Source organism: Fusarium fujikuroi, chromosome FFUJ_chr04 (assembly GCF_900079805.1).
Source record: "Fusarium fujikuroi IMI 58289 draft genome, chromosome FFUJ_chr04".
Taxonomy (NCBI): domain Eukaryota; kingdom Fungi; phylum Ascomycota; class Sordariomycetes; order Hypocreales; family Nectriaceae; genus Fusarium; species Fusarium fujikuroi.
In genome coordinates, this window is record NC_036625.1 from 1853169 (window position 1) to 1879934 (window position 26766).

General features: G+C 50.0%; 8 protein-coding genes, besides 1 other annotated feature; 4 read left to right on the top strand and 4 right to left on the bottom strand.

Annotated features, from left to right (window-relative positions):
* Nucleotides 1–1552: 1552 nt before the first annotated feature.
* Nucleotides 1553–2572, bottom strand: FFUJ_13585 (uncharacterized protein; the record flags this gene model as incomplete). The annotated part of the gene is made up of 1 exon (XM_023576287.1): nt 1553–2572. The coding sequence occupies one exon, from the start codon at nt 2570–2572 to the stop codon at nt 1553–1555; it is 1020 nt and encodes a 339-aa protein (XP_023429459.1).
* A 572-nt stretch (nt 2573–3144) lies between these two features.
* FFUJ_13586 (related to translation initiation factor IF-2, mitochondrial) lies at nt 3145–6405 on the top strand (the record flags this gene model as incomplete). XM_023576288.1 has 4 exons in its annotated part: nt 3145–3168; nt 3221–3831; nt 3925–6158; nt 6254–6405. 4 exons carry the CDS (start codon nt 3145–3147, stop codon nt 6403–6405), a joined length of 3021 nt encoding a protein of 1006 aa, XP_023429460.1.
* Nucleotides 6406–6669: 264 nt separating this feature from the next.
* FFUJ_13587 (uncharacterized protein) lies at nt 6670–7887 on the bottom strand (the record flags this gene model as incomplete). Its single annotated transcript, XM_023576289.1, has 1 exon — nt 6670–7887. The coding sequence occupies one exon, from the start codon at nt 7885–7887 to the stop codon at nt 6670–6672; it is 1218 nt and encodes a 405-aa protein (XP_023429461.1).
* Nucleotides 7888–8871: 984 nt separating this feature from the next.
* On the top strand, nt 8872–10968 carry FFUJ_13588 (probable Arf-binding protein; the record flags this gene model as incomplete). XM_023576290.1 has 5 exons in its annotated part: nt 8872–9423; nt 9476–10169; nt 10225–10283; nt 10335–10709; nt 10762–10968. 5 exons carry the CDS (start codon nt 8872–8874, stop codon nt 10966–10968), a joined length of 1887 nt encoding a protein of 628 aa, XP_023429462.1.
* A 947-nt stretch (nt 10969–11915) lies between these two features.
* FFUJ_13589 (uncharacterized protein) lies at nt 11916–13967 on the bottom strand (the record flags this gene model as incomplete). XM_023576291.1 has 2 exons in its annotated part: nt 11916–12201; nt 12253–13967. 2 exons carry the CDS (start codon nt 13965–13967, stop codon nt 11916–11918), a joined length of 2001 nt encoding a protein of 666 aa, XP_023429463.1.
* A 3355-nt stretch (nt 13968–17322) lies between these two features.
* FFUJ_13590 (uncharacterized protein) lies at nt 17323–18597 on the top strand (the record flags this gene model as incomplete). Its single annotated transcript, XM_023576292.1, has 1 exon — nt 17323–18597. The coding sequence occupies one exon, from the start codon at nt 17323–17325 to the stop codon at nt 18595–18597; it is 1275 nt and encodes a 424-aa protein (XP_023429464.1).
* Nucleotides 18598–20151: 1554 nt separating this feature from the next.
* On the top strand, nt 20152–22228 carry FFUJ_13591 (related to eukaryotic translation initiation factor 3 subunit 9; the record flags this gene model as incomplete). XM_023576293.1 has 2 exons in its annotated part: nt 20152–20739; nt 20792–22228. 2 exons carry the CDS (start codon nt 20152–20154, stop codon nt 22226–22228), a joined length of 2025 nt encoding a protein of 674 aa, XP_023429465.1.
* A 452-nt stretch (nt 22229–22680) lies between these two features.
* Nucleotides 22681–22765, top strand: a tRNA (tRNA-Lys).
* A 304-nt stretch (nt 22766–23069) lies between these two features.
* On the bottom strand, nt 23070–24969 carry FFUJ_13592 (related to mfs-multidrug-resistance transporter; the record flags this gene model as incomplete). XM_023576294.1 has 3 exons in its annotated part: nt 23070–23811; nt 23878–24291; nt 24341–24969. 3 exons carry the CDS (start codon nt 24967–24969, stop codon nt 23070–23072), a joined length of 1785 nt encoding a protein of 594 aa, XP_023429466.1.
* Between the last annotated feature and the right edge of the window lie 1797 nt (nt 24970–26766).

Consider the following 26766-nt stretch of genomic DNA (forward strand, 5'->3'; position numbering starts at 1 on the left):
TACACGGCCAACCATAAGCTCGAGAGGCTTCCTGGTGCTTGTCCAACCCAATAACCAAACAGCTCATCAATGTTACAGCAAGGATGATTTTTTTCCCTGTCAGCATTCCCCATACTAAGTATGTATATTGGCTTCGTTATTGGGATGTAGCCAATGAAACTCGTGTTCTGAAGCCAACTTCCTTCCTCTGCTTCCGTCTGCCATCGTCCAATTCTTCCTATTGAGGCTCTATAGCAAGTATAGAAAGAAACTTGTTTCACCGCTCTATGTCCGGTCCCGTCCTGTTGCACTCCTACTCTGCTAGGATTCCGTGGAAGTCCACCTTCAACACTAACATGTGGCGTTAGTCAGCCAGACACGACACGTAACTCCACCGCACACTTCAACTACACTTCATCCTGCCATCTAACAATACCCTTGGCTTTCGATGGCTATCTTAACGCCGCGTGGACAAGAAGCTCAATCGAGGCTGCACATCCTCAATCATGCACCAACAAAGGCATAGTTGTTTCCCCTTAGTTCGCATCCCTAGTTGTGACAGACTTGGACGCAACGCATCAACTCTAAACCAGGCAGCGCCGAAAATCTCTTTATTTAACGACCATACACAACTGAAGTGTAAATACAATATTTCACAGAACGCAAACCCACATCAGAATCTCAAGTTTGAGTTGGTAAACTGTTGTCCTTGGTTACCTTCTCGGCTGACCCCCCCTGAAGTCAGGGGTGCTTCTTTATATGAACGAAGATCAGTTCGCATGCCATGCGTCTGTGTTACTCTGTTCAACAGTTTGATCAGATGGAACTGGCTTTGGCTCTCGATTATGCAAGCATTGCAATAAAATTGAGCCGTATCGACCTTGTGAGCGGATATTGCTCAATCGGCATTTGGCATAAGGTATATCAAAGTGGTTGTTAGTTGATCACATGGCTTACTACCACCAAACTTTGATATGATCTAAGAGGACGCAAATATCCCTTCTCCTTTAAGCATGTGACACATTCACTGCTGAGCCATGCACATTGCTGCCTGGTGTGGTGATTTTGACTTTGTGTTCACCACAGTGGAAGCTCAGCGTGAATCAGACAGCTGCCTGCCAGCTGCACCCCGTGCCTACCACCGTCACCACAGCACATACCTTCATTAGCGATCACAACAGAGTCTCTTTCAACAAGCGGGGGGCCCCTGGGGGTGACTTGGCGGAGTGGTCGTCCACAGGAGCTCTGGGTACGCCCAGAGCTCCTGAGTTCGAACCACACCCGCCGGGTCACCTTACAAACCCTCCTCAGAGACTCTGTATGGCCCCTGGCACCCCTAGGATGGGGACGCCCGGACTAGGGAAGCAACGAGGCCATAAGTGTGAGCAAAGAAGTACCCAAGCGAAAGCAGGGCGCGCAGTAGATCCACCACTATAGAGTCGGATGCTGGGCGTGTAAGTATGTAAGTAGTTAAATGATAATAATAATTCTTTTTGACTACTTTGTTTATATTTTTGGAATTTATATAAGAGTAAGAAGCGTTATGTTAATGAATTTATGTCCCCCTCAAGAATTATATTCCGACGCTCTTCTTCCAAAGTTCATCGAAGTCGATGTTCTCATTCTCAAACAGCTCCCTGATTCTCTTGGCTGCTGCCTCTTGCTCCTTTGGACCAAATCCGCCTGGCTGTGTCGCTTCAAATTGAACAATCTCAACCCAGCGATAGAATAAGTCCTCCTTTCCAAGCGCAATGAGCACGTCGCGAAATGCAAAGACTTGTCGCCGTCGCTCATCCTCACTTGACGCACCACTACCGCGCACATCGTAAGATATCCAACCGTAGTCAGCGTGGTGGACAAGAACCACGCTCTTGAAGGCCTCCAGTGCAATCTCCTTCTTGTCTACTAGGCGATGTGCGAGTATCATGTGTGCCCAATCCAAATCCCAGTGGCCATTCATCAGGAGATATCCGGTTTTTTGCTCTTGAAGAATAGGAGACGTGGCATGATTGATGTATGTGAGCAGAATCTTCTTGGAGCCTTCATCAGTTAAGATGTCAGTGAGAGCTTGATCCCATTCTCGGCTTCGGCGGACATAAATCTCCTGCTCGCGGAAGCCGACTTGCCATCGCCATTGACAGGGATTACCACGGGCTCGTCCAGCGACAAATTCCACAGGCCAGGGCCAGACAAAGACGAACAGGATGAAATCAATCATCATTGTCCCCGAGCGTTTTCCGATCTCCCAGGCAATCTCAGACCACGTTGAGTCAGCAGTGTTCCAGGTGGTCTCGTTGTCGTGGCCCAAACCAGTCATGATGAGCGACCAATACCAGGGGAAAATCCACCACATGCGAAGGACAAAGAGAAGTACAACGACAATGTTCATGCCAACAGGCACGAGGAAGATCTTTCGTTTGAATTCGGCAGGTTTGTTATCAATGTGTGTGACATAGACGTGCTTCTTGTCCAGAGCGTTGATGAACGGCTCAAGGACCTCAGGGGGCCGCTTGAATGGTGAAGGGGGAGCCTCATTCTTTTTGTCGACGAACTGGGCCGATTTCTGTTTCCCTCCTCTCTTATTCGGTGCCATTTTTGATGAGATTCGGCCTGATGATCACCGAGTTTGGGTGAAAAGGGGTGATATTAGGTATTGTGGTAAGGTATATATGCAGGCGGGAGGTGTAAGTTGGAAATGTGTTCTCCAAGACTCAGTAGAAATCATGTTCGAAGCTTGGTTCCACAAAATATCCATTGGCTGGAAGTGTCCATGGACATAGCGTTTGATATTGCAAAAGATGTCTGATGTAATAACTATTAAAGGGAACGACCAAAAAGAGCGTTACCGGTTAGACAGGGTGAATCCAAGATTGCTCTCCTAGAACACCTAAATTTGGAATTTAATATCCTCGTCTTGGCTCACTAATTGAAGCCCAAAGATAGGTCGATTTGACAAATGACGTCCATTCATTATCCGGGCTCTAACTGTGGCGGACAATCCCGGCGCCGAGGGTGCCCTGTGGTTAACTACTAACCTAGAACTCCACTAAGTTTGGATTTCTGTTGTAGCGGGACGAACTTATAATTAGCACGTTCAACTTATTCGGTTGCAAAGCCAATGTCGAAGCAGATTCGCTCCAAATCTGCCAATCCCCCGTCGCGGCAATGTTGAGAGTGCGCACCTTACAGGTTAGTTCTCGACCATCGGTCACTATTGGCAAACGTCTCACACAGTATCCAGGAGCGCAGTAATTCTTACGTATGTGCCCTCTGCCGTCACAAACTCTCGCCCAGCGATTCGCAGTCCAGAGATCGCCATGTGTCCAGCGTCGGAGCCACAATAACATCAGTTAGAGCCACTCGGCCATCTTCGTGTCACTATCTACGATTATCTGGTGTGCGCGCCTTGTCGACGAGCTCTATACTCCACGGACCGAACGATAATGGCAAGCCGGGAGGCTTCCCGGGGCGTGGTTTTCCTGGAGGGTTTGGAGCTGGATTGGGGTCTTTCGGAGCATTTGCGAGCAAACCATCACCAGATACTTCGAAGCAAAGCGTTGACTTGCTTCCTCATGAGCAAGAAGCTCGTAAAAAGATGGGATTGCCTCTGAAGAAACCTCTCAAGGTTGAGGCTGCCCCCACCCCGCCACCTGCACAAAACAACGTCAAGAAGCGATCAGACACCCAGAACGCAAATCAAAACCAAAGCCAAAGGAAGAATACATCTCCAGCCAGAGACAACCAGCAACCAAACCGATCGAACGACGGAAACAAATATGCTAGACAGCAGCGGCATCAGCAGCAGCAGCAACAGCGGGACGCAAAGCCAACAACGCCCCCATCAAATCTGTTGTCAAGCTCAATTCTTGCTGAGGCTTTCAGAACAGATCGTACACCGGCTCCAGTGGCAACGCCCAAGTCATGGTCTACTAATGAGCCTCCCAAGCCAGCTGCACCCGCTTGGGGAGCTTTCAGCGCTCGAAAGGTTGATACTCAAATACCCCTCATCAGCAGAAAAGCGGAGGCGAAACCTGCGGAGAGCCAAAACAAGAACAAATCGAAGAATGTCGCACCAGCAACAGGCCAGGAAGAGGGTGAGAGCGTATGGGGGCAGCTGAAGCGCTCCCGCAAGCTGGAAGAAAAGCCAAGCCGCGGGGAGGATGGTTTCTGGGACGCACTCGAAAGTCGAGTCACAAATATTCGTAGCAGACCTGGCCCCGGGGGCCAATACTTGGAAGCGCTTCAGGGGGCAGATGGCATGTTACGAGGTGGTCAGCAGTCGCAGGAAGATCAAATAAGGCGCAAGTCACGTTTCGAGATGGAGGAAAGCGATGTTTCTGATAAGCGGAGAGACAAGAAGGACAAGCGCCCCAAGAATGTTCATCGGAACGAGGCTGAAGACGATGACTTTGACGAAGATTCAATTCGACGCTGGGAAGCTAGACAACGCAAGAAGGCTGAGAAAGAAGCGAGAAAACGCCTTGAGGAAGCTACAGAAGCCGCTCCCGTACCCATCTTTCTCCCCGAGTACATTAGCATCTCCAACTTGGCTGGTGCTCTCCAGATCCGCATAGCCGACTTTTTGCATGATCTGGAGTCCATGGGATTTGAGGATCTCACAGAGGAAACCATCATGACTGGTGATACGGCAGCCCTTGTCGCTCAGGAGTACGGCTATGATCCCACAGTGGACACTGGTTCTCAGCGCGACCTACAACCTCGGCCGGCGCCAGAAGATCCGTCATTATTGCCAAGCAGGCCTCCTGTTGTCACCATTATGGGCCATGTTGATCACGGAAAGACTACTCTTTTGGATTGGCTACGCAAGTCTTCCATTGCTGCCCAGGAGCACGGTGGCATCACACAACACATCGGTGCCTTTGTCGTTCAAATGTCGTCGGGCAAGCAGATCACCTTCCTTGATACGCCAGGTCACGCTGCGTTCTTGTCTATGCGTCAACGAGGCGCCAATGTCACAGACATTGTGGTGCTGGTCGTGGCTGCTGACGACAGTGTTATGCCACAGACTTTAGAGGCACTGAAGCACGCTACGGCCGCCAAGGTTCCTATCATCGTGGCAATAAACAAGATCGATAAGGAAGACGCTCGAGTGGATCAAGTGAAAGCTGATCTTGCCCGCCATGGCGTTGAAATCGAAGACTATGGCGGTGATGTTCAGGTGGTACCCGTAAGTGGCAAGACGGGCAAGGGCATGCAAGATCTCGAAGAGAACATCGTCACCTTGTCTGAAATCCTCGATGTCCGCGCCGAAGCAGATGGCATGGCCGAGGGCTGGGTTCTAGAATCTAGCATCAAGCAGACTGGCAAGACCGCCACAGTGCTTGTCAAGCGAGGAACTCTGCGTCTTGGTGATATTATCGTGGCCGGCAAATCATGGGCCAAGATTCGTGGCCTTCGAAACGAAGCTGGTGTCGAGATCCCTGAGGCACCCCCTGGAACTCCTGTCCAGATCCTTGGCTGGCGCGAGCTGCCTGATGCTGGAGAGCAAGTTCTCCAGGCGCCTGATGAGGGCAAAGCTAGGACAGCGATCGAGTACCGTGAGGAAATGGCTGAGAGACTGGAGAGCTCTAAGCAACTAGCTGAACAAGAGCAGCGCCAGCGTGAGAAGGAGGCCGCTGAGGAAGCCGCCGCTGCTGCAGAAGCTGAGGGCACTGAAGCAGAGCCTGCCAAGACTGAGCCCGGCATCATTTACCAGAACTTCATTGTCAAGGCTGATGTCGCTGGGTCCGTGGAGGCCGTTTGTGGCACTGTCCAGGAACTCGGAAACAACGAAGTCCAATCCAAGCTCTTACGATCTGGCGTCGGCGCGATCTCTGAGTATGACGTCGACCACGCTGCTGCATCCAAGAGTATCATCGTCAACTTCAATATGCCTATCCTTCCTCATATTCGCCAGCGTGCCGAAGAGGCCGGTGTGCGCATCATCGATCACAGCGTCATTTATCACGTTGTCGATGATGTTAAGAGTGCACTGTCGGACCTACTACCACATACTATTACAAACAAGGTACTTGGCGAAGCAGACGTATTGCAAGTATTTGGCATCAACGTCAGAAAGAGGGTGCAGAAGAATATCGCCGGTTGCAAGATCCGCAACGGCACTATCAAGCGGACGTCTATGGTCAGGGTTATCCGTGGTGGAGAAGTCGTCTATGATGGTAAGTTATACATTTCTCCTTTTTACACATTCTACACATCCTGCCCGTCTCTTTACTCCTTGTGTGTCTCTTCCTGATGCTGACTCAATCCACAGGCAAAATCGACACACTCAAACATGTCAAAAAGGACGTCATGGAGATGGGTAAGGGCACCGAGTGTGGTATCGGTCTTGAAGACTTCCAGGAGCTACAAATCGACGATCAGATCCAGACTTATGAGGTAATCAAGGAAAGGCGAACGCTGTAACAACAGAACTGTAAAATATGTACAAAAGGCGGAAATCAAAAGGTGGTCGCTCTCTGAGGAAAGGGAGTCGTGTATGAATAGATGCATATGAAGACATGGTCCTAAGACGGAAGAGCATGCCAAGATTTGGGTGTTGGATAGAGGGACGATATACCAAATTTCACTGTTAATACTAAAAATTACAATTCCATGACCCCGGTGTTCAAATTGGTGAGTAAGTAATGTTGGTTAGAGTGATACGATTTCTGTTTGGTAATCTTCTGCTCAACTTCGAGATGGCGCACCCACAGCATTGGATGAGAACGTCCTCGTCATAATGGTAGCCTGGTTACGCTCCTTTTCCAACTTGGCCAAACCAATACGATCAGTCACAGGCGTAGCCTCAATGATGTTATCAAATTCATTGTCGTCATCGTCATCGTCATCTTCGCTTCCGCTCCTCTCGTTATCCGAGTCAGGCTGAACACTGGTATTAGGCTTGAACTGCTGCTGGTGTTGATGTGGGTTGGGAATGGTGACAGGCTTCTTATCGTCTTGTTGGTTGGGGTTAGTGAAGGTCTTTGAGGCGAGAACTTTGCGGCGAATCTCGGCCATTGCGTCCTCGTCATCTGAGTCGTCAGATATTGCATAGCGATCCTTTTCTTCTTCTTCCTCCTCCTCCTCCTCCTCCTCTTTTGGCTGAGATTTAGGGGGCTTCTTGCCAAGATATATGCCATCCACGCTTCCCTCTTCCTCTTCCTCTTCGTCACTGTCATCCTCTTCATCGTCGTCGTCGCCGTCATCAGAAAATTGAATACGTCTTCGATTGGTATTTCCGCTGGTCCACATATCGTCGTTTCCTTCCTCCCGACTCTCCGCGTATTCCTTCTCCAGTTGCTCCATCCACTCTTCTTCAGTCTTTTTGATCTCGGCCTCATCAGCACATGCAGCATATCGCTTGAGCAAGCTGTGGTTGATCTCGAGGAAGGATGGTCCGTATGAAAAAGGGGCAAGAATCTGCTCCGCCCAATCTGAGTGACCACAAATGTAGAAAGCTGCAGCCAGCGCTTCAACACAGTTCAGACGCCAGGGCTTGCCATAATTGACCGTATTCGCAGCGACGAGGTACGGCAACAACCGCTCACACTTCCCACCGACTTTGTTCCACTGAACCTCCTGCGTCCTCGCCCAAGAGCACTCTACAACAGCAGCGCCGTACTGGTCCATGAGCTCGCGATCGGCGGGGGAGACGGTATGTTTGCCGTTGGGCGTGATGATGACTCCGTTATGGCGTTGGCCGAGATGCAGGTCGCGCATCATTCCAAGTTTCATGAGTTTCTTTCCGGAACAGCGTTTGGGATCGCAATGGCCGAGATCCCAACATGCGGCTTTGAAAGCTGGGCGCGAAGAACCATCACCATCATCATCACGGCGGGGTCCTCGTCGCGGGGTTGGGCCTCCCTTTCTACCCTTGGAGACGAAATCCTTTTTGTGACGAACCATTTTGGATGGGTTTGGCGAATACCTGATGTTTTATGGTACCTATTGTTCGGAGGGTATGCGTTGTTGATGTTTTAATACGAGTAATGCAGACTTCAAAATTAATTTTTGCCTCGTCCAAAAAGCTATGGAAGATGGGTTGATAAGGTTCTCATGGTGGGGTTGATTTATTCCGTCAGTCAGCGAGGGGCAGCAACTCGAGAGGGCACTGAGCGCTGGGGTCCCCTAGCACTTTGTAAGCGACGAGACCTACCTAATAATGGAAGGCTTCAGCACCAAATCCGCTATCACGCCGCTGTAACAGGGGCTTACGGAAGGGATGCGAGAAAACCTAGGTAGGACCTTGATCTCAAGCTAAATAAAGACTTAGATACATTAGCCTAAGTTTAGAGTGGCTCGTTGATGAGTTTATTCTGGCACCCTATCTCGATTTTTTTCGTTGTCACCTCAATTTACAATAGTCAATTCCTTAACGTACTAAGCTGATTGGCTGCTCTTTCCATGTCTGCGCCACAGAGCCACATCTTACCTCTTAACAGGTAGGTACCTTGAGCACCTACCTTACTAACTTCCGTATCATCGTGTTGTCTACAGGTCCCTTGGCCGTTGGCGACGTATACAAGTTCGAAGACCATGATATGGCAAGAGAGGTTTTATTTTAAATCAAGAACTTATGCCCTTTTCTTTTCTTTATCCTTATTTCACGTTGATTGCCGTATCTACTTGTCTTGTTTGTTCTTTTAAGCTGTTTCCGTAGGCTTGCTCCGTATTCGGTCGACCACTGGGCTACCTACCAGGAGCTCCCCGCCAGACTCCGAGGATACCTATAGTACTGGACTCCGTCCGTTAGTAGGTCCAGTTGACCAGCTCACCCTTCTATCAACGTAGCACTACCTCGCACCCGTCGTCCTCGACCAACGCGCGCACGCAAAATACCGCGAATAACATCGTAATTTTGTGTGTGCACATCAGTATTTTATATTTGCAATGGAGGCCGCTTCAGCTCGCGCAGCGGCTCGCGACCGTTGGGGCGATCTGCCATCATCTGGCAGAACCCCCTCCCAGCTCCAGCGCTTCATCCAGGCTGCCTGCAGTCCCGAGAACTACGAACCCAACCTCGCCCTCAATCTCGAGATCGCCGACCTTATAAACTCAAAGAAGGGAACTGCTCCTCGCGAGGCTGCTACTGCAATCGTCAACTACATCAATCATCGCAACCCCAACGTGGCTCTGCTCGCCTTAGGCCTTCTTGACATATGTGTTAAAAACTGCGGATACCCCTTTCACCTACAAATCGGCACAAAGGAGTTCCTCAATGAGCTCGTCAGAAGGTTCCCCGAACGGCCGCCAATGCGCCCTACACGAGTCCAGGCCAAAATCCTCGAGGCGATTGAGGAATGGCGAGGGACGATATGCGAAACGAGCCGATACAAGGAGGATCTAGGATTTATTAGGGACATGCACCGATTATTGAGTTATAAAGGATACGTCTTCCCTGAAGTGCGGAGAGAGGATGCTGCTGTATTGAACCCCAGTGATGTAAGTTAATTCGCTTCTGCATGATGTGTCCCATACTGAACAGATCATGTAGAACCTCAAGTCCGCCGAAGAAATGGAAGAGGAAGAGCGAGAGGCGCAATCAGCTAAACTTCAGGAACTCATTCGTCGCGGCACCCCCGAGGATCTCCAAGAAGCCAACCGACTTATGAAGATCATGGCTGGCTACGACACACGGTCAAAGACCGACTACCGCGCAAAGGCCGCTGAGGAGGTTGCCAAGATTCAGGCTAAGGCGCGATTACTAGAGGAGCGACTCGACTCCTTCAAGGAGGGCGACAAGATGGAAGATGGTGATGTCTTCAGCGAATTGGCTGCTGCCCTACAGAGTGCACAGCCTAAGATCCAGAAGATGTGTGAAGAGGAATCTGACGACCACGAGGCTGTCGCCAAGTTGCTCGAGATCAACGACAGCATACACCGAACAGCAGAGCGGTATAAGCTGATGAAGAAGGGTGATATAGAGGGCGCTGCAAAGGTTGCCGCTGGTGGGCCTCCCCCCTCTGCTGCTGGAGCTACAGCATCGTCTTCAAGCGCAGCGAATGAGCTGTCTCTCATCGACTTTGAAGTTGATGCCAGCAGTAATGGCGCTCAGCCAAACAATGCCGCTGTGCCCTCTGCGAGCGCTGGGGGCCTTGAGAATGACCTCCTCGGCCTAGATATTGGTGGAGAGTCGAGCAGTTTCGGGCAAGGCGGCGGTATTGCTTTGGGCTTTGGCGCAAACCAAAGTAAGTTGCCAATACAAACTCCCCGTGCCCATTGCTATACTAAACCATTTTCCAGATATTCCTGGTCCTGCGTTATTATCTTCCATGACCCAGGACAACTCTGCCCGAGGTCAAGTTTCAACTCCAACTCCTCCCCCCTTTTCACAATTCGCCTCCTTCTCACAGCCCGTCTCTCAATCGACGACACCTCAGCCTCGCTTCCAACAGCAGCCTCCTCCCCCATCACAGCCCGCCTCCGATCCATTCGCTATTCTTGGTGCTGGTAACTTTAACTCTCAACGTGCATCTCCTGCGCCCCCTCAACCACAACCCGCTCCTACAGCCAACGATGATGACGAGTGGAACTTCTCCTCTGCCCTACCCCCAGAGCCAAGCAAGCCCAAGGAGCACCAGGCTGTTGTGAGTAACACAAATGTGAAGATTGAGATGATTGCCAGGCGAGCACCTGGCAATGAGAACGCTATTAACATCGTCTTTGCCTTTTCCAACAACGTGACACAGCCCATCGGCGAATTTCACTTCCAGCTCGCCGTGACAAAGGTAAGCATACCCTTCATGCTTGCTGACATGGCATGAACTGACATAAACCCAGGGCTACGAACTTCAGCTCAAGCCTCAGACTGGTCGCGATCTTGCCCCCCAGCAAAATCGCGGCATCACGCAGGAGGTGCAGATCTGGCACGCGGGCAACCGGGCTCAAAAGGTCACAAGCGCCAAGCTGCGGTGGCGTGCCTCATATAAGACCGGCGAACAAACCGTCAACGAGATGGGTGAGGTCACCGAGTTCAGCCTCGCATAAGAGCAGTGGTTTGCTTCCCGGGATAGAGGTAGGCAGTATATGCAGGCAGTATGTGAAAGAGTGGGATGGGGATTTTAAGAAGGGTTGAAGGAATACTTTCTCGTTTGTTTGTCTATATGGACTGGAGCATAGGACAGAAGAGAAAAGCGAGACAGCGGATGCTTTCTGATTTGTCAAGTGGGCAGCTAGTTGCCTGGAATGATATGCGTATTGTGATGGTGACAGGCTTGTTCGCAAACTTGAGACGTTGGAGAATACATTGGATTCAGATCATGAATGACAGAAATTTGTTCACAACGAAACGCTATTAAGAGTCCAAGTCTGTGATTTTGGTTACCAGGGCAAAGCGCAATTTTGACATAGGCTCGTTACTGCTATATTCATCAGACCATCATCTTTTACAATTGTTCAACTCCAACTCTAACATCTAATACCGCTGAACTAGTCCTCTCTTGTGGGAAGTGCCCGAATGGTTGTAGCCCCTTGTCTGACTATTCTCCTTTCAAAAGCTACCATTGTCTGAGGGCGAATTATCAGCCATCTCTGGTCTTTTCTTGCTTCATGACTGGGGCCACCCATGTGTCATCCCTCTGCAAGCATATAAACCAGGTAAACGCCTGTAGTCCCAGGATCAAATCTCTCACACGCCAATACTCCCACAAATCTGGAAACCGCATAAGGAGGCCATGCCGGATCATCCATGATCCGCAAAAAAGCCTCGGAGAGTGCAAAACAAAGGGAAAAAATGGGGAGGACTCGGGATTCCCGGTGTAAGTAGTTGTGGGCGGTGTATGCTGCCATAGCACGATGACAGAAAGTTAAGTGTGCTGAGTTGGAGCACACCTTTTATTTGAATGTTGTTTCTCTTTTCAAGAGTGTTACGCTCAACGCTGGCGTCGAAGATTTTATGGCGTGAAACGAGAACCATTTGCAGATGACGAAGGATTCTAAGCCCCTAACTCGCTCACAGCAAAGGATGGCGTGGTTGGGTTTAGTGAGTAGCCACCCTGGGTAGGTGTCTTGGCCATTTGGGCCATTGTTTCGCGCTCAGCCTTCTCGCGTTCCCGTTGCGCCTTCTCCTGCTTAGTGATACGGGGTTTTCGGGTGACAGAGCCACCTCGAGATCCAGGCCCTCCGCCGCGGCCGCTGCCTGTCCCGCCTCTGGTCGACGCACCTCTTCCGCCTCCTCTGCTACCTCTTCCACCCCGTCCGCGCTTAGGGGGACCATCATGGCTATTACTTGTTATTGCTTGATCACATAAGACAAAAAAGGAAGATACATACCCAGCAGCTGGCTTCTCGACCTCGGGTACAAGAGGGCCAGAGTAGACAAAGAACCCGTCACGGCTTGCTGCCGCCTGAGCTTCCCATAGGAGCTCTGAATCGTCGACAAAATCATCATCAACATCGTACTGATCCTCCTTGAAATTACGCTTCTTCTTGGGCTTGGCCTGGGCATCAGGGCCGCTGGTCGCGCCGTTGTCGGGGTTGCTAGCCTCGGCATCGGAGAGATCGACGGACATTTCATCACCAGATTCGCGGCCCGATTCCGCCTTTTCTAGAGAGGCAGCCGCCGCAGCGATGCGAGCCTTGCGGTCTCGGTTGGCAGCCAGGCGAGGGTGAAGAGCATCCCATCCATACCGTTCCTCAGCCATGCGCATGAAATTGACATATCTGTTTGTCTCGCCAGCCTGGATAGGTATACTGAGAACAATGGTTGGGGCCTGGGCTTCTTCCCCTGGCTTAGCTCGACCAAAGTCGAGGATGGAACGGCCTTCACTTTCTCCCATATCATCGAGGGTGTCAGTCTTTGGCGTGGAAACTCCAGTGTGAGGCTTCTGCTTTGGCGATGACTTCTTGATAGGGCCATTGGAAATGGTGGTAAAGTTAGATTCTTTGATGACTGGCCTTTGAACGGGTGGTGGTGGAGGTGGTGCATCCTTCTTTGCTTCCTGCACTGGTGGCCGCGAAGAAGGAGTTGGTGTCAATATGCCGCGAGGGTCTTTGGATGGTGATGGTGGTTGAGATGGTTCATGTGCCTGGAAGCGAGACTGGTTCGAGGGTGGCTGATATGAGCTGCGGGATTCATTCCCACCAAGAAGGCTAGCAATGGTTGGCGATCGATTAGGCATTTGAGAAGCAGGTCTTGGTGAACCAGAAGTAGACGGGTAAGGGCTATGAGAAACCATTGTCTCACGAACAGGATCGTAGTTACCGCGGATAGGATCGTAGCTTTGACCGCTGGTACGAACAGGTATAGATGTAGAGCTATTATGCTGAGATTGAGGTTGGGTCTGGGGTTGAGACTGTGGTCGTTCCACAGGCGTATCCGAATTTAGTATGTTCTGCATAAAGTGTTCACGCTTCAACATCTTTGGTGAATAACGTTGTTCGGGTTGATGTGATGAAGACGATGTTTGACGGTTATGATGAGCAGGTGACAATGCTGATATATGGGAGACATCCGACATGCGTCCCTGGCCGGCGGATGATGCAGCTTCGGCAAGAGACTTTGAATCTCCCGGGATTTCACTCTCGCCATCTGCAGGGGCAATCTTTCTCTTGCGTGGCAATGCTGGCGCATTAGGATCGCGAGGTTTCCTAGGCTTTCGAGAAGCCTTAGCTGCATCGGCACCGTCCGAATTTCGAGGTTTCACAATGGTACCAGGTTTGCGTCCAGGCTTCTTGCGCGGCACACCTGCAGCGGTTAATTGGACCCATTGGTTGTCGACAAGTGCGTATCGTCTAGGGGGGCCTGTGCCTGATTGGGGTGGCATAGGCGGTGGAGGGCGTTCGCTGTGATTCTGGTGGCCGATGTGTTGATATTGGCCATCGCTGGAAACGACGACGATCTCGTCATAGTCTTGCGGTGCTCGGCTACCGGATCCATTTCGTGATGGTGAACCAGGTTCTGATAGCGATCCGGAAGGAGGCGATGATAGTTCGCCGGCTGATGAGTCGTATCGTGACATAGACGTGTCGGCGCCTGTCGCAGCCATGCCGAGGTGTAGAGAGGCAACGAATAGCCTTGTGCAGCGCGTATTACAAGAATGTGAATAGAAACACCAATACAGGCGGTTATTGCATCTGACAAATTGATTGCCAAAATTGGAAACAGGGGATATTAATGCTAGAAGCGGGCAAAGGAACCTCGCATTTGCAGCATCAAAACCCAAGGATCAGATAAAGCGTCGCGTAGGGCAAGGCTGTGATTCAAACCATCGAATGTCGATAAGGCAACGAATAGCGGTCGACGGGTGGTAGTGAGTGGTACACGCTAAATGGCACCGAAATGCAGCGTCAAAGTGAGTACCAGGTACAGCGAATAGAAATGCCTGGATCTATAGCGTGCGGGCCTCGTCAGGAACGGAATGGTTGCAAGCGGGAAAGCGTCCAGTCGGAGAGTGACGAGGTGAAACGAGCTGTGAGTGGCCAGAATGTGGAGTGCAGGTGCGGGCGGTGGAGTAGGTCGAATCTCTGAATAGCCTCAAGATCTCGAGTTGGGAAACGACTTTGGCAGTGAATGCGGCCTTCCAGAAGGAAAAAGTGAGCCGACTGCAGGGTACACGTCGCTTGGAGGACGTTAAGAGGTACTGCCACACCAGGCGCAGAAAATAACGACAATATGGAGATGATTGAGATGTGCGAATAGTGTCAAATTGATGAAATCCGACGAATTCGACAATAAAAACCACTGGTCGTTGTTGGGAAAAATATGTGGGAGGTGGATGTTTGAGTGAGGGAGAGGAGGGAAAGAAGGGGAGAAAAGGGAGGAGAAATGAGATGGGGATGGCTACGTTTTTTTTTCGGGGCGACGACAATATTTCTTATTTTCCAGGCCAGGAAGGAGAAAAACGGGGCAGGCCAACAGCTTCTCTTGTTGCCAGCAGCTAAATAAGAATGCTACGACTCGGAAACAACAAGAACGACGAGACGAGACGAGACAGACAAGGCACGAGGTACGGTACGAGAAGAAACGAGCGAGGGGGGAGGGGCGCGGACCATGACAAGCATCACCAGAAGAAAGGGAAGGGAAAGGACAAAAGGGAAATTGTATTAAAAACCGCCGAGGGGCGTGGCTAACTCTAGAACAACCAACCTAATGAGATGGGACTCAAAATAGGCATCGACAACATCAGGGAACCAGCTAAGTTAATGGTGATAGGGGGTCTACCAAGTAATTAGGTCATGCCATGGCATTGGATGCTGGGGACGGATGGGACAGGACAGTGCAGTACAGAGTCAAATCCATCAGAGGGAGCAAGTGAAAAGAGCCAGCAGACCCGAGCTTAGCGGGGGGGGGGGAAGAATGAGTAAGATGTAAGTTAATGGTAGACTCAAAAAGACATGCATAGGCGGAAGTGATAGAGAAAACAGACTTCCATGCCCGTTGACGCACGGATACATATTTTCTTTAGAGTAAAGGTAAAGGTAAAGGTACCGACCGACTCAGATTCCATGTGTAACATCCGTAGAACATGACAAGGGGGGTCGGGTCAGCTTTCGCAGGTGAGTTGAGGGGATAAGAAAAGGCGAGACTCTGAATATATTACAGGGTCTGCTTATAGTAGAAGTCTGGTATGGCACTTGGCCAAGTATTTTTGACACCCTAATTCAACCACCGAAGCTTTTCTTACTCCCCAGTGCAGGGTTGAGGTTCCATTCTTAGGTACCTTAGTACATACCTTGGGTTAGGTAGCGTGGGGAAACTGCCTGCCTGTAGTGGACTGTGGACTCCAGGAATATCTCTCGGCTTGTGACATGTATCCTTTTGTACTACCTCAGAGGGCTATCTCTTGCAACACGTCATTTATCCGCTCACCTCTCAGCTGCAACAGTCATATCAAAATCACAAGCAATAACGGCCTCGTGATATTGATCAATTCGTTCAGAGTCAGCAACCAACTTGACTAATCACCTTCTTGCCTAGTGACAAACATCCCAGTCCAGCCCAGCCCAGCCCATCGCAGCGATGAACTGGTCCCCCCCCTCCTTGAATGGTGTGGACCATCTAATCCCGAAACCAGAATCGTTGAACCAAGCTTAGGCGCGGCACGTCGACAGGGATCCAACGCGGCTGCAGTAATGGCTGCATCAGCCACAAGTTTGTTTTTTTCGGTTAAGGTACTACTTGAATGGGGCTTTTTTTGTAATTTGTTCTTTTTCCAATATTCTGAATAGCCTCCCAATTTGCAATTTGAAGCTGATATGAATATGTATCGTCATGGACTTCAGAGGGATTTTTTGTGGGTTTTCTCCATTGATGTTGAAGCTATCGGTCGTTCGACCATCAAATGATGTTGCAGGGATTGGAACTCTACACGGTACTGTACGCCATAAATATTGTGCCTGTCATCCACTGTTACCTCTTGGAACTCATTGCTTAAGTCCCAGAGATTCGTTTTTGACTTTTCCCTTTGGTAATCTCTATTCATTCCACTCAATCCGACCGCGTCAACCTTGACTCCACCCGATTTTCAGAGGCATTCATTTCTTGACGACTAGCGAAAATACAAACACGTAAAAGTGCAGCATGAATAGGGGCGCATAATAAACACTCGAACTCTCCTGGGGCTTGCTTTGTTACAAACAAATTGCACCGAGTACCACATCAGAAAGCTTAACGATTGAAAGCCACAGATGACAGTCTGAGCATGGTTCTGTGGCACAAGGGTTCTGGAACTCAAGAGGAACGAGAATCGATCGGCGCTAATGCACCACTATCCCAGTCTAATCTGTGGCGGTGCGACATACCCTCACAATTAAAATCGTCTGTCTCAGGAAACGAAACTCAAAAGCCCTGTTCCAGTAATAAATGCACATATGATGTTATAGCAAATTCTTTTGAGGGTAGCAGGGATTTCGGAAAGTGCCAAGGGGTTTTTTTTTATTTTTTTATTTTTTTTTATTGGCAGGGTCTTCTTCTTATTTGGGCACAGAACGATCAAGAGAGGAAAACCGGGGACTGAAACTCGAATTTCCAATCCTCGGTACCTTTTACGAGTCATAACGTGTTTTCGCCTGATAAAATACATCCACAAATAACAACTCGGGATACTTTCTCCTTGTCTGGATAGACTGGCATAACCTTGATTATTTTGTATTTTGTCTTGTCTATTCTTGGAAGCTTAGTATTGGTATTTCCATAAATCTCCATTAATCCAGGTCATTCAAATCCTTGCACGTGGCACATTCAAACAAACGCGCTACTGGATGTGGGGTCACAAGGCCCCTGACCCACAAGCATTTCTCCGTGGTTCTCTCCACTGACTAAAGATAAAATAAAAAAAAAGAACGTCAGATCCAAAGCTTGAGAGAGATCTTGTCCATGCTGGCTGCATATACATCACCAGAATGGATCCGACACTTTTTATCAACGACATCGTTGAGCACGATACTTCCACAAAGAAGCCTGCTGAGTTTAACGACCTGCCTATATCCTCTACCGGCTTCCCTCAACATAAAAGAAGATGGAAGACCTCCGCTTTCAAGCAGAAGCGCGCCGGAGCAGCCGGAGCAACAACGCCTGCCGAACAACCTAAAGCCGGAAAGCCATCTCAAGCTTCGTCTTCAGATGTAGATTTTAAGGATATTGAGAGACAACGCATAGACCAGGAGAACCAGGAGAAGATTGCAAATATGACACCCGCCGAGATCGCTCAAGCCCAAGAAGATATCATGAACGGTCTGAACCCGGCTCTCATTCAAAGGTTGCTATCGCGGGCCAACATCGAAGAGCCTACTGGTCCCTCGCCTTTTGATGCACCAAAACAAGAGAAACAACAAGAAGCACAAGACCCTCCACCTACGATTAAAGTCGAAGACGCTGCCACGAACGAAGCACCGGAGAGCACCTCAGCGACTACACCCCACGCTCGCAAGGCCTCAATAGAATCGGCATCGCAAAGTTCCCATTCAGTTTCCCAAGAACCTTCATTGAAAAAGGTGTCGGATCACTATGATGAAGACAAAGCTCCGACGCAAATACCACCCGATCTGTTTCCTATTACCGACCAACCCAAGTCGGTTCATTTTCCTGTACCACCAGCTTTGGCCGATCTCGACCCTTCCGACCCGAATTTCTTAGAATCGCTGCACAAGAAATATTTTCCCAATCTACCCGCCGACCCTAGCAAGCTCGCATGGATGGCACCCATTCCTACCGAGGACAGTCCGGCTGACAAAGACTCCTCATACTATCCGCATCCCGAGATTGCTGTCAACGCTCTGCGCTTCGACTTTCAGGGCCGATTCTTATCACCAAGAGTCAGCCGATCCATCCCTTCTTCGAAGGGTTTACACCACCACGGCGATGCCCCCGAGGCTGCAGGATACACAGTTGCGGAGCTAGCTCATCTTGCCAGAAGTGCTGTTCCTGCGCAAAGATGTATGGCTTTCCAGACATTGGGGAGAATTCTCTATCGTCTCGGACTCGGTGAGTGGGGCAAGAGTGAGGATGACCCTATTGCTATGGGAATCTGGGCAGTTGTCAAGAAGGGAAGGGTCCTCGATAGCTTGACTGAGGCTGCCATGAACGAAAACGGTCACAGAGGAAGCCGAGTCTACGCTACTGAGGCGTTATGGCTGTTTGAGAAGGGTGGCTGGAAGGAGAAATTCAAGGGCAGGTGATCGTGCCATTTCCGTTCTATAAAAATTTGGGTACATGACCTATTCACGATAATGAGACAGCAAAATACAACCTGTATTTAATAGAGGAACAGCACCTTGTCTGATGTTGGAAAAGCTCGGCACGTGCAGACTCATCGATCCAGTTTATTGACAGCATCGGTGCTATAAACTCGGCTCGTCAATGCCAATTGGTGCCACGTAGCGATGATAATGAAAGATGTAGCAGGTGCTTGGCGTGATAGACATCGGACCATGCATTCTTTGAGGAATAACAGAGTTCATTGGTTTTGTTTTGGGTGATAATTCACTTATCTTCCACTACCTGACTATCAAAGCTTAACCAGGCGTAGGGTGAAGGTTGACGCAATACCTTGTCTAAAAGATTAACAGAGGCACTACAGACAAACCTTACATACTACAACTAAAAGGGGGGACTATATGGTTGATGGCGTGACTATAGCTAATGTTAACATGTTCTATGGAGTTCAAGCTGATGAATGGAATAAACACGCTCAAAACAACTCTCTATATTAAAAGTACAAGGGGCTCTTGTGGCTCGAAGGTAATGGCTTATTAGCACTTGGAATAGAATAAAGGATCTAATGCATTCGGTGCTCCCGTTGAAAGAGTCTAACAGATAAGGAAAGGTTCGCGGAGCACTCGACGATCTTAGCACAGTTGGCCATGGTTTCTGATCAAAGAGAAATCTGGAGCCGCATGCACTGTAAAAATAGGTCAGGTAAGTAAGGTAGGTTTCTGAACTCAAGTGAGACAGTGTGAAGGCTGAGTCAAGGGCGAACGGTTGGCGGTGATTATGCGGTGTGTGGCTAGGTTGTACCCAGTAAGAAACAAAAAGGGAGGCCACCTCAGCGGGAGCCTCCACTGGGCCTGGGCACTGGGCTGCCTACCACCTACCACCCGGGCTACCTTACGTAGGTACGGAAAAAAAGAATGGGAACCTGGTCCGGCCTAACGAAAAAAAATCCATATTTACCTATGCTTGGTGGCCAAAGCCGTCAACTTCTTTCTCTTCCCTCTTGTTTCGTTTCCCTTCAACCAAAAACATCACGGCACTGCCGCGCCAATTCCTCCTCCTTCTCCCTCCCTCTGGGTGACTTGCCGTCTTCTTTTTATCTTCCTTCCGGTCACCGAATCAGTCAGTTCTTGTCTTATTACTTCGCTTTGTCGGCTTCGCTCAATCGCAATCGATCGATATTCCCCCGCCACTTTTTGTTTGTTGCTCCGCGACGACTTCAAACAACAACTCTCGATCCAAACCTTTTGCGAGTCGGATCCAGCGCTCTTGATCCCCTCTCAAGCGACTATTTGTACTGCTCTTCGTTGCGCAGTCAAAGAAAAAGTACAACGCTTCTTTTGGCATTTTGCTCTCCCGCTTATTCGCCCAATCCGAATCTGAGCCTAAGCTTTCTGCCCCACGATCGCGATCTACATCGACCGTCGATAAGTGCACGCACACGATACAACAGAACTTTTTGACAACCGGCCCCAAAAAAGACTTAAGCAAGACACGAGACACTGTGACTTTCACTAGCCATGGCGTCTCCGCTGCAGTTTGCCTACCGAACCCAGAGGGACATCGGCATCACCGACGCCGCGCCCGTCTATCAACCTCTCGCTGGGTTCAAGAAGCCTGAAGGTAACCTCCGGTGCTGTACCTACTCGCCATGTGGTCGCTACTTCGCTTGGGCCTCTCCCGAGGCTGTCACTATCATTGATCCCTCAACTTCCCAGCAGGTCCTGTCCCTCCCCATCTCCAACGTCTACGAGCTCGGTTTCTCTCCTCGAGGTACTTTCGTCATCACCTGGGAACGCCCTGCCAAGGATGAGAACGGAGATGCCACCAAGAACCTCAAAGTCTGGCGCGTTGTGGAGGAGGATGTCTCTGGTCAGGACAAGCAGCCCCTCGGCCGCTTTGTTCAGAAACAGCAGCAAGGCTGGAACCTTCAGTACACAGCTGATGAGAAGTACTGTGCTCGTCTCGTTACAAACGAAGTCCAGTTTTACGAGAGTCACGATCTCGTCAAGGTCTGGAACAAGCTCCGAGTCGAGGGTGTCACCAACTTTGCTCTTGCTCCTGGCAGCCAAAACCACGCCGTTGCCGTCTTTGTTCCCGAGCGTAAGGTCAGCAAATAGCCAAAGCAATTTTCAAGAAGTGTATACTGACAACTTCCAGGGCCAACCCGCTGCCGTCAAGGTCTTCAACGTCCCTCTTTTCACCAATCCAATCTCCCAAAAGACCTTCTTCAAGGGAGACAAGGTCCAGCTGAAGTGGAACAAGCTTGGCTCCAGCCTTCTGGTGCTGGCCCAAACCGACGTTGATCGCTCAGGCAAGAGTTACTATGGCGAGACCACGCTGTATCTGCTCAGCACCACTGGTGCTTTTGATGCCCGCGTGTCCCTGGATAAGGAGGGTCCCATTCATGATGTTTCTTGGTCCCACAACTCGAGAGAGTTCGGTGTTGTGTATGGTACCATGCCTCCCAAGGCCACCATCTTCAACCACCGGGCCGTTGCCACGCATTCCTTCCCGATTGCCCCTCGCAACACTATCACTTTCTCGCCAAACGGTCGCTTTGTTTTGGTAGCAGGTTTCGGCAACCTTGCTGGTCAGATCGATGTTTACGATCTCGAGAAGGATTTCCGCAAGATTACCACTTTTGAGAGCGGTAATCCCAGCGTCTGCGAATGGAGTCCCGATAGTCGCTACATCATGACTGCCACAACCTCTCCCCGACTTCGTGTTGACAACGGCGTCAAGTTATGGCATGTTAGCGGCAATCTCATGTATAACGAGGATATGGTCGAGTTATACAATGTTGTCTGGCGACCTCAGGGTCCCGAGAGCATTGCTCCCGGTGACCCTTTGGCACCCATTCCTACGCCTCATGCCTCTGCTACGGCCTACCTGGGCTCGGTCAAGACTCCCAGCAAGCCCGCTGGTGCCTACCGCCCTCCCGGCGCCCGTGGCCTGGCCACTCCTCTGCACTTCAAGCGTGAGGATGAGGGCGGTGCCGCCCACGTTGTGAGCAACGGACTACCCAACGTCGGTCCGAACGGTTTTGGTCGCCCTCGCCGCGCTGTGCCCGGTGCTGATTTAGCTGATCAAGCTCCCACGGTTAGGACCGTCCCAGGAGCTGAACCCTTGGGTGATGAAAACTCGTCCAAGTCTAAGAACAAGAAGAAGAGAAACAAGAAGAATGCCCAGGGTGAGGGCCGGCCCCAAGGCGAGCCTAACGGTGGAGCTAGCCTGGCGCCTCCTCCTCACGACCGAGGCCACGGCTCCGGTCACGAGGGTCGCAGCCCCGAGCGACGAAATCACCGCAACCGGAGCCAATCGCGTAACAACCAGGCCCGAAGCCGCAGTAACACTCACCGCAACGGCCATGGACACCATGCTCATGCAAGCCAGGGTGCCGGAAGTGGTGCTCCTGATGCAGTACAGAACCCTAACGCTAAGAAGATCCGCAGTCTCCAGAAGAAGGTTCGCGCCATCGAGGACCTTGAGATGCGTCTGGCTGGTGGAGAGAAGCTCGAGGATACCCAGCTTAAGAAGATCAACACCAAGTCGTCCGTGCTTAAGGAGCTCGACGGATTGGAGAAGGGGAACTAAAGGACGGACGACTTTGGGGGTTGATAGGGGACAATACTTTTAGGTGATTCTTTAGCAGAAGTGACATGTAGTAGTAGGTTGGAATCTGTCAGATTGGGAGTATTGGCGAGCCACAGCGGACTCTGTGATATTGGGCTGTACTTTGTTGGACACCTGCTCGGCGTGGATAGGTCGACTTTGTGGTTCTTCTCATGAAGGCAGTCAACCAGGGAGTCTCAAAAGTCATCAGGATTACGGGAGACTTGGTCGGCGTACCATAGTCTGACAGTACAAAATCGCAACAAAAATGAATCTTTTTGTCTACATAAATCTTGAATTCCTACGGCGAGATGGTGCAAGACCTTTTTGTGTTTAATATGTAGATGCAATACCCTGTGGCTGGCGATGGAAACGATCAGAGTTCATATACATATCTTTCGCTTCTCGTATTCAATATCAAGCCTCGATACGAGGCCCGGTTAGCTCAATCGGTAGAGCGTGAGACTCTTAAATGAGTACACTATCTCAAGGTTGCGGGTTCGACCCCCGCATCGGGCTGTTCCTATGTTCCAAATGGGATTGAGTAATTGTTAATATCTTTTTTGAAAAGTTTTTGAATATTGAGTACAAGTGAACTTGTGGTTGGTGGTTAACTGAATCGTAGTGTTGTTATCGCAATGAGTCCTGGTATTGTAAATAAGGCAACCGCTGGGTTTATGGTTGAAACATAAAACAAGTGATCACCTAAACTTTATTGTCCATGGAGCAACAACGTAACAATTCACAAAGTGGCATATATTTCCCAACTTCCATTTTAGAGTGCTTTATATACTGTAAACGATTACGCATGCTTTTTTCATCATCAATCGCCTGCTGTCTTCTCCAACACTCCTTCTCCCTCTGTCTTTGGGTTCTCTGCTTCTCGTTGCTGCTTCTTTTCAAGCTTCTTCTGATACTTGGCTCTCTTCGCATCAAGTCGATCCTGCTCCTCTCTCAAAGCTCTAATGGTTGGGCTCTTTGCTCTGATCTTGGCTCCGTATCGCCAGAACACGAATGGAATTGGAATCATAGCTACCTCGAGGAGGCCCAGAAGTGTTCCAGCCCATTGAGGGGTCATGGCGGCGTATATCTTAGGACCAGCCAGGGGCAAAACGCCGCCAGCAATACTGCGAATGACAGCGTTTCCGGCGAGGGCACTGGCAGCGTATATGGAGTACGCGCCAGCCAGATAATTCGAGCCGTAGATGAAGCTGATGGTGTTGCCTGCACCGAAAGGGATGCCGAAAGCGATCGGAATAGCCCAATGAATGGTCGCTGGCAGGCATGTCCACGAAAACACAAGCTGGCCGATCGGGGTCAGGATGGCGCCAATGGCCATGACTAGAGCCGTTGCTTCAGGCTGAGGCCTGCCAGTGACTGGGTCTCGAGGCTGAGAGTTGATCAGTCGCCGGAAAAGAGGCTCTGCGAAGATGGCAAGCATGGTTCCGACGCCGATGCCTACAAAGGCCAGTCCTGACATGCCTGCATCCCATCCACGGTGCTGGGAAAATACGATTGGGTATGCCACAAAACACAGATATAGGATGGCATAAATCAGCGATATCCTGTGATGCCGTCAGGGTTAGCACACAGGAAACAGGTACGCCAGCAGGCATGGGACTACAACTCACCAGATATCCATAAACCACAGAATAGGTTCAGATGCCAACAGAGTAAATGGCCTACTCATGTTGATCTTTATCAGGTGACGGGTGGAAACCCTTTGGTCATACTGACACCAATACCGCGGGTCATCGTTCTCCTTGCGCAATCGTGCCGCCTTTTGTTTCAGGATTGCGGGATGGTATGTCTCCTGCACTGTTATCATCATGAGAATTCCAACTCCACCAAGGATCAGAGGAATCCAGTTATCCCATCGCCATCCCAGATACTGGTACACAAAGCCGCCAATGATTGGGCCAGTAGATGGTCCGTTCAGGGGCGCGATGGACCACATGGACATGGCTGCAGCCAGATAATCTGGATCCGAGATATCGACGATAGTTCCAGGACTGTTTGAGATCATAGCGGCACCAAAGACAGCACTGAAGCTGTGTTAGAACGGCTGTGACAAGGTTGGGAGACACCACTTACCCAAAGAAGCGTACAACAATGATTTCTGTTAATGAAGTCGCCAGAGCACATGGCAAGATCAACAAAGCCCATACAGTCAAGCAGACAATGTACACTTTTTGTCGGCCGTACAGCTCACTCAGAGGTGCCACAATCAGACTTCCCGCAGCAAGACCAAGCAAATATGTTGTCAAACCAAGTGTGGTCACAGTCGTTGACGCCCCAAACTCCTCGGCCAGGCCAGATATCGATGCAGTGTAACATGTGCTATACAAGACGACGACCCATGTGGAATACGAGACACAGACGATAATCCATGCGCGATAACCCTTTGACCAGTTTCGGGGATTATCTGGATCACCGTCCTCAAAGAAAACCTCAAAGTCTGGGGGGCGAGAGGCGGCGCTGGTCACACTGGTGCCAGTTCTGGTGTAAGTAATAGGTTCGCGAGCCTCGCGCTCTGCCTCTGTCTCGACATCTGGAGTGAGGGCGTGCTCCAGGGCCTCAAAGACATCAAGGTCGTGGGTGCGGCTGCGGCGTGTTTCAATGGTCCTGATGGGCTCTAGGATTGGCGACGACCCTGTTGAAGAAGCCGAGGAAGACGACTCGGCGCCATTGGCTGGCGATGCCTCCTCGAGGTCTTCTTTCATGACTGTTTATATACTGCTCCCAAACCTGGTTGTTGTGAGTTGATCCGTCAGATGGATTGCGATGGCGACTTTTATAAGCAACTGTCGTCATGTGCCGACTCAGGTTGGCTGCCCTTGGTTTATAGGACAATGCAGTTCACGACACAGAGGGGGCAGTAGTGGAATGTCTGAATTTTCAGGTCAGAGATAAGGATGAGATAACATTGACGATGACCGGAATACGGCACACAAGGGAATCAGAACTACAAACAGTTACACTACATGGGTAAGTGGTAAATTGCGCCCTAGGCCTAGGTATGTCCTACAACCGATGTGGGTGCCGAAGGAGCTTTCATCAGCAGTTTAGCCTCTTTCAAGTGGAGATCAACAAACTCTTGTCAGCGCCGGGTGGACCTTTTGGTCCTGTTGGATCACATCTGTTAAGGATGCTGTGGGCAGGCCTGCAAACACTTAACTCGCCGCAACGGATCACGGATCGGCCCCGTTCTCGTGGACCCAGCGGAGGAGATAAGCGTCTCAGGTCGGCGGGAAAAGATCTACACGAGTCAACTGACGACCCTGCAAAATCTGAATCTGACTCTAATTATTTCAACCAGATCAGAATTCGATAGGATATGAATGAAGAACCAGGAGCAAAGCTAGGCAAGAAAAATTGCTCATGCTTGATGTATCATTATAAACAGCAAGCCTTTATTCACTCTTAGCGCTGTTTGCGATATCGACCTCCCCTTAGTCGGCGCCGAAATCGGCGATACTCGGCCGAATGGATCCCGTTTTCGGAGCCGCACCGGCCCCACAACGGCCGGATCTGAACCTTAAAAGTGGTAAATGCTTGATTGAGCCTTGATCGTGAGCGAACTTTAAGAGTTACATCTGAAGTCTGCCCTGACCAATTCTGGGGTTAGTAAAGCTTTATTACAAGCTCTACTATGTAAGCCTCCGAATCTTACAGAATCTATTTATCAAGGTAAGTCACTTGTTCAGCTGGATTTTAAGGTTCAAGGCAGCAGCTGCGTGATCTGCTGACTTGCTATTAAGGTTATTGTGTATTTTTCTGGGCATAGTGTATGCCACCTTAGCTTCATGTGTAGTCACGATATCACTACCCTCTTCACCGACATCATTGTTTGGCCTTAACTACTAATACTTCTTTCAAGACCTGGTCAAGTGCTCTAACCAAGATTTACTATGTGTTTCATACAAGCCTGCTGAGGCTGACTAGGCTGCTAGGTTAATCTTGTTGTTTTCTTTACGTAGATTTGTATGTAGTCTATACTACAATTATGTGTTATTTACATGTCGGAGTGGCGCATAGGATGCAAGTGAGACATAATGATGTAGGCCATGGACATGACTGGACGGCCCTCAAGATTGACATTTTTGGGTGATGTATGTCATTGACACTGAGTTCTGTATCTATTGCTGACAAGTATTCCTTAGAAACTATCTTCTAAGCTTCGTTCTAAGTCATGCATTTATCTCATCGATTCACGAGTTTACTTAAGTAAAAGGGGCCATTATTTTGATGAGGGACTGAACACTTGCCCACGGAACATGGTCCAGTTAGTATCAGACTAGGATCAGTTCTCTAGGCGTTGTTTGGCTGGCATAATTCGCTCCATTTAAGGATCATCAACGTGGGGGAACCCTTATAGGCATGGCCTAGATGAGTGTTTCCTAGACGTTCTATCCACGAAACAACGGGGTTCGAGTCTTGGTAGTATTTTTTATATTGGCGAGTCTTCCCACAGCTTTCTAGAATGACCTTAGCACCCCTAATCATATAGACTTTGCTCA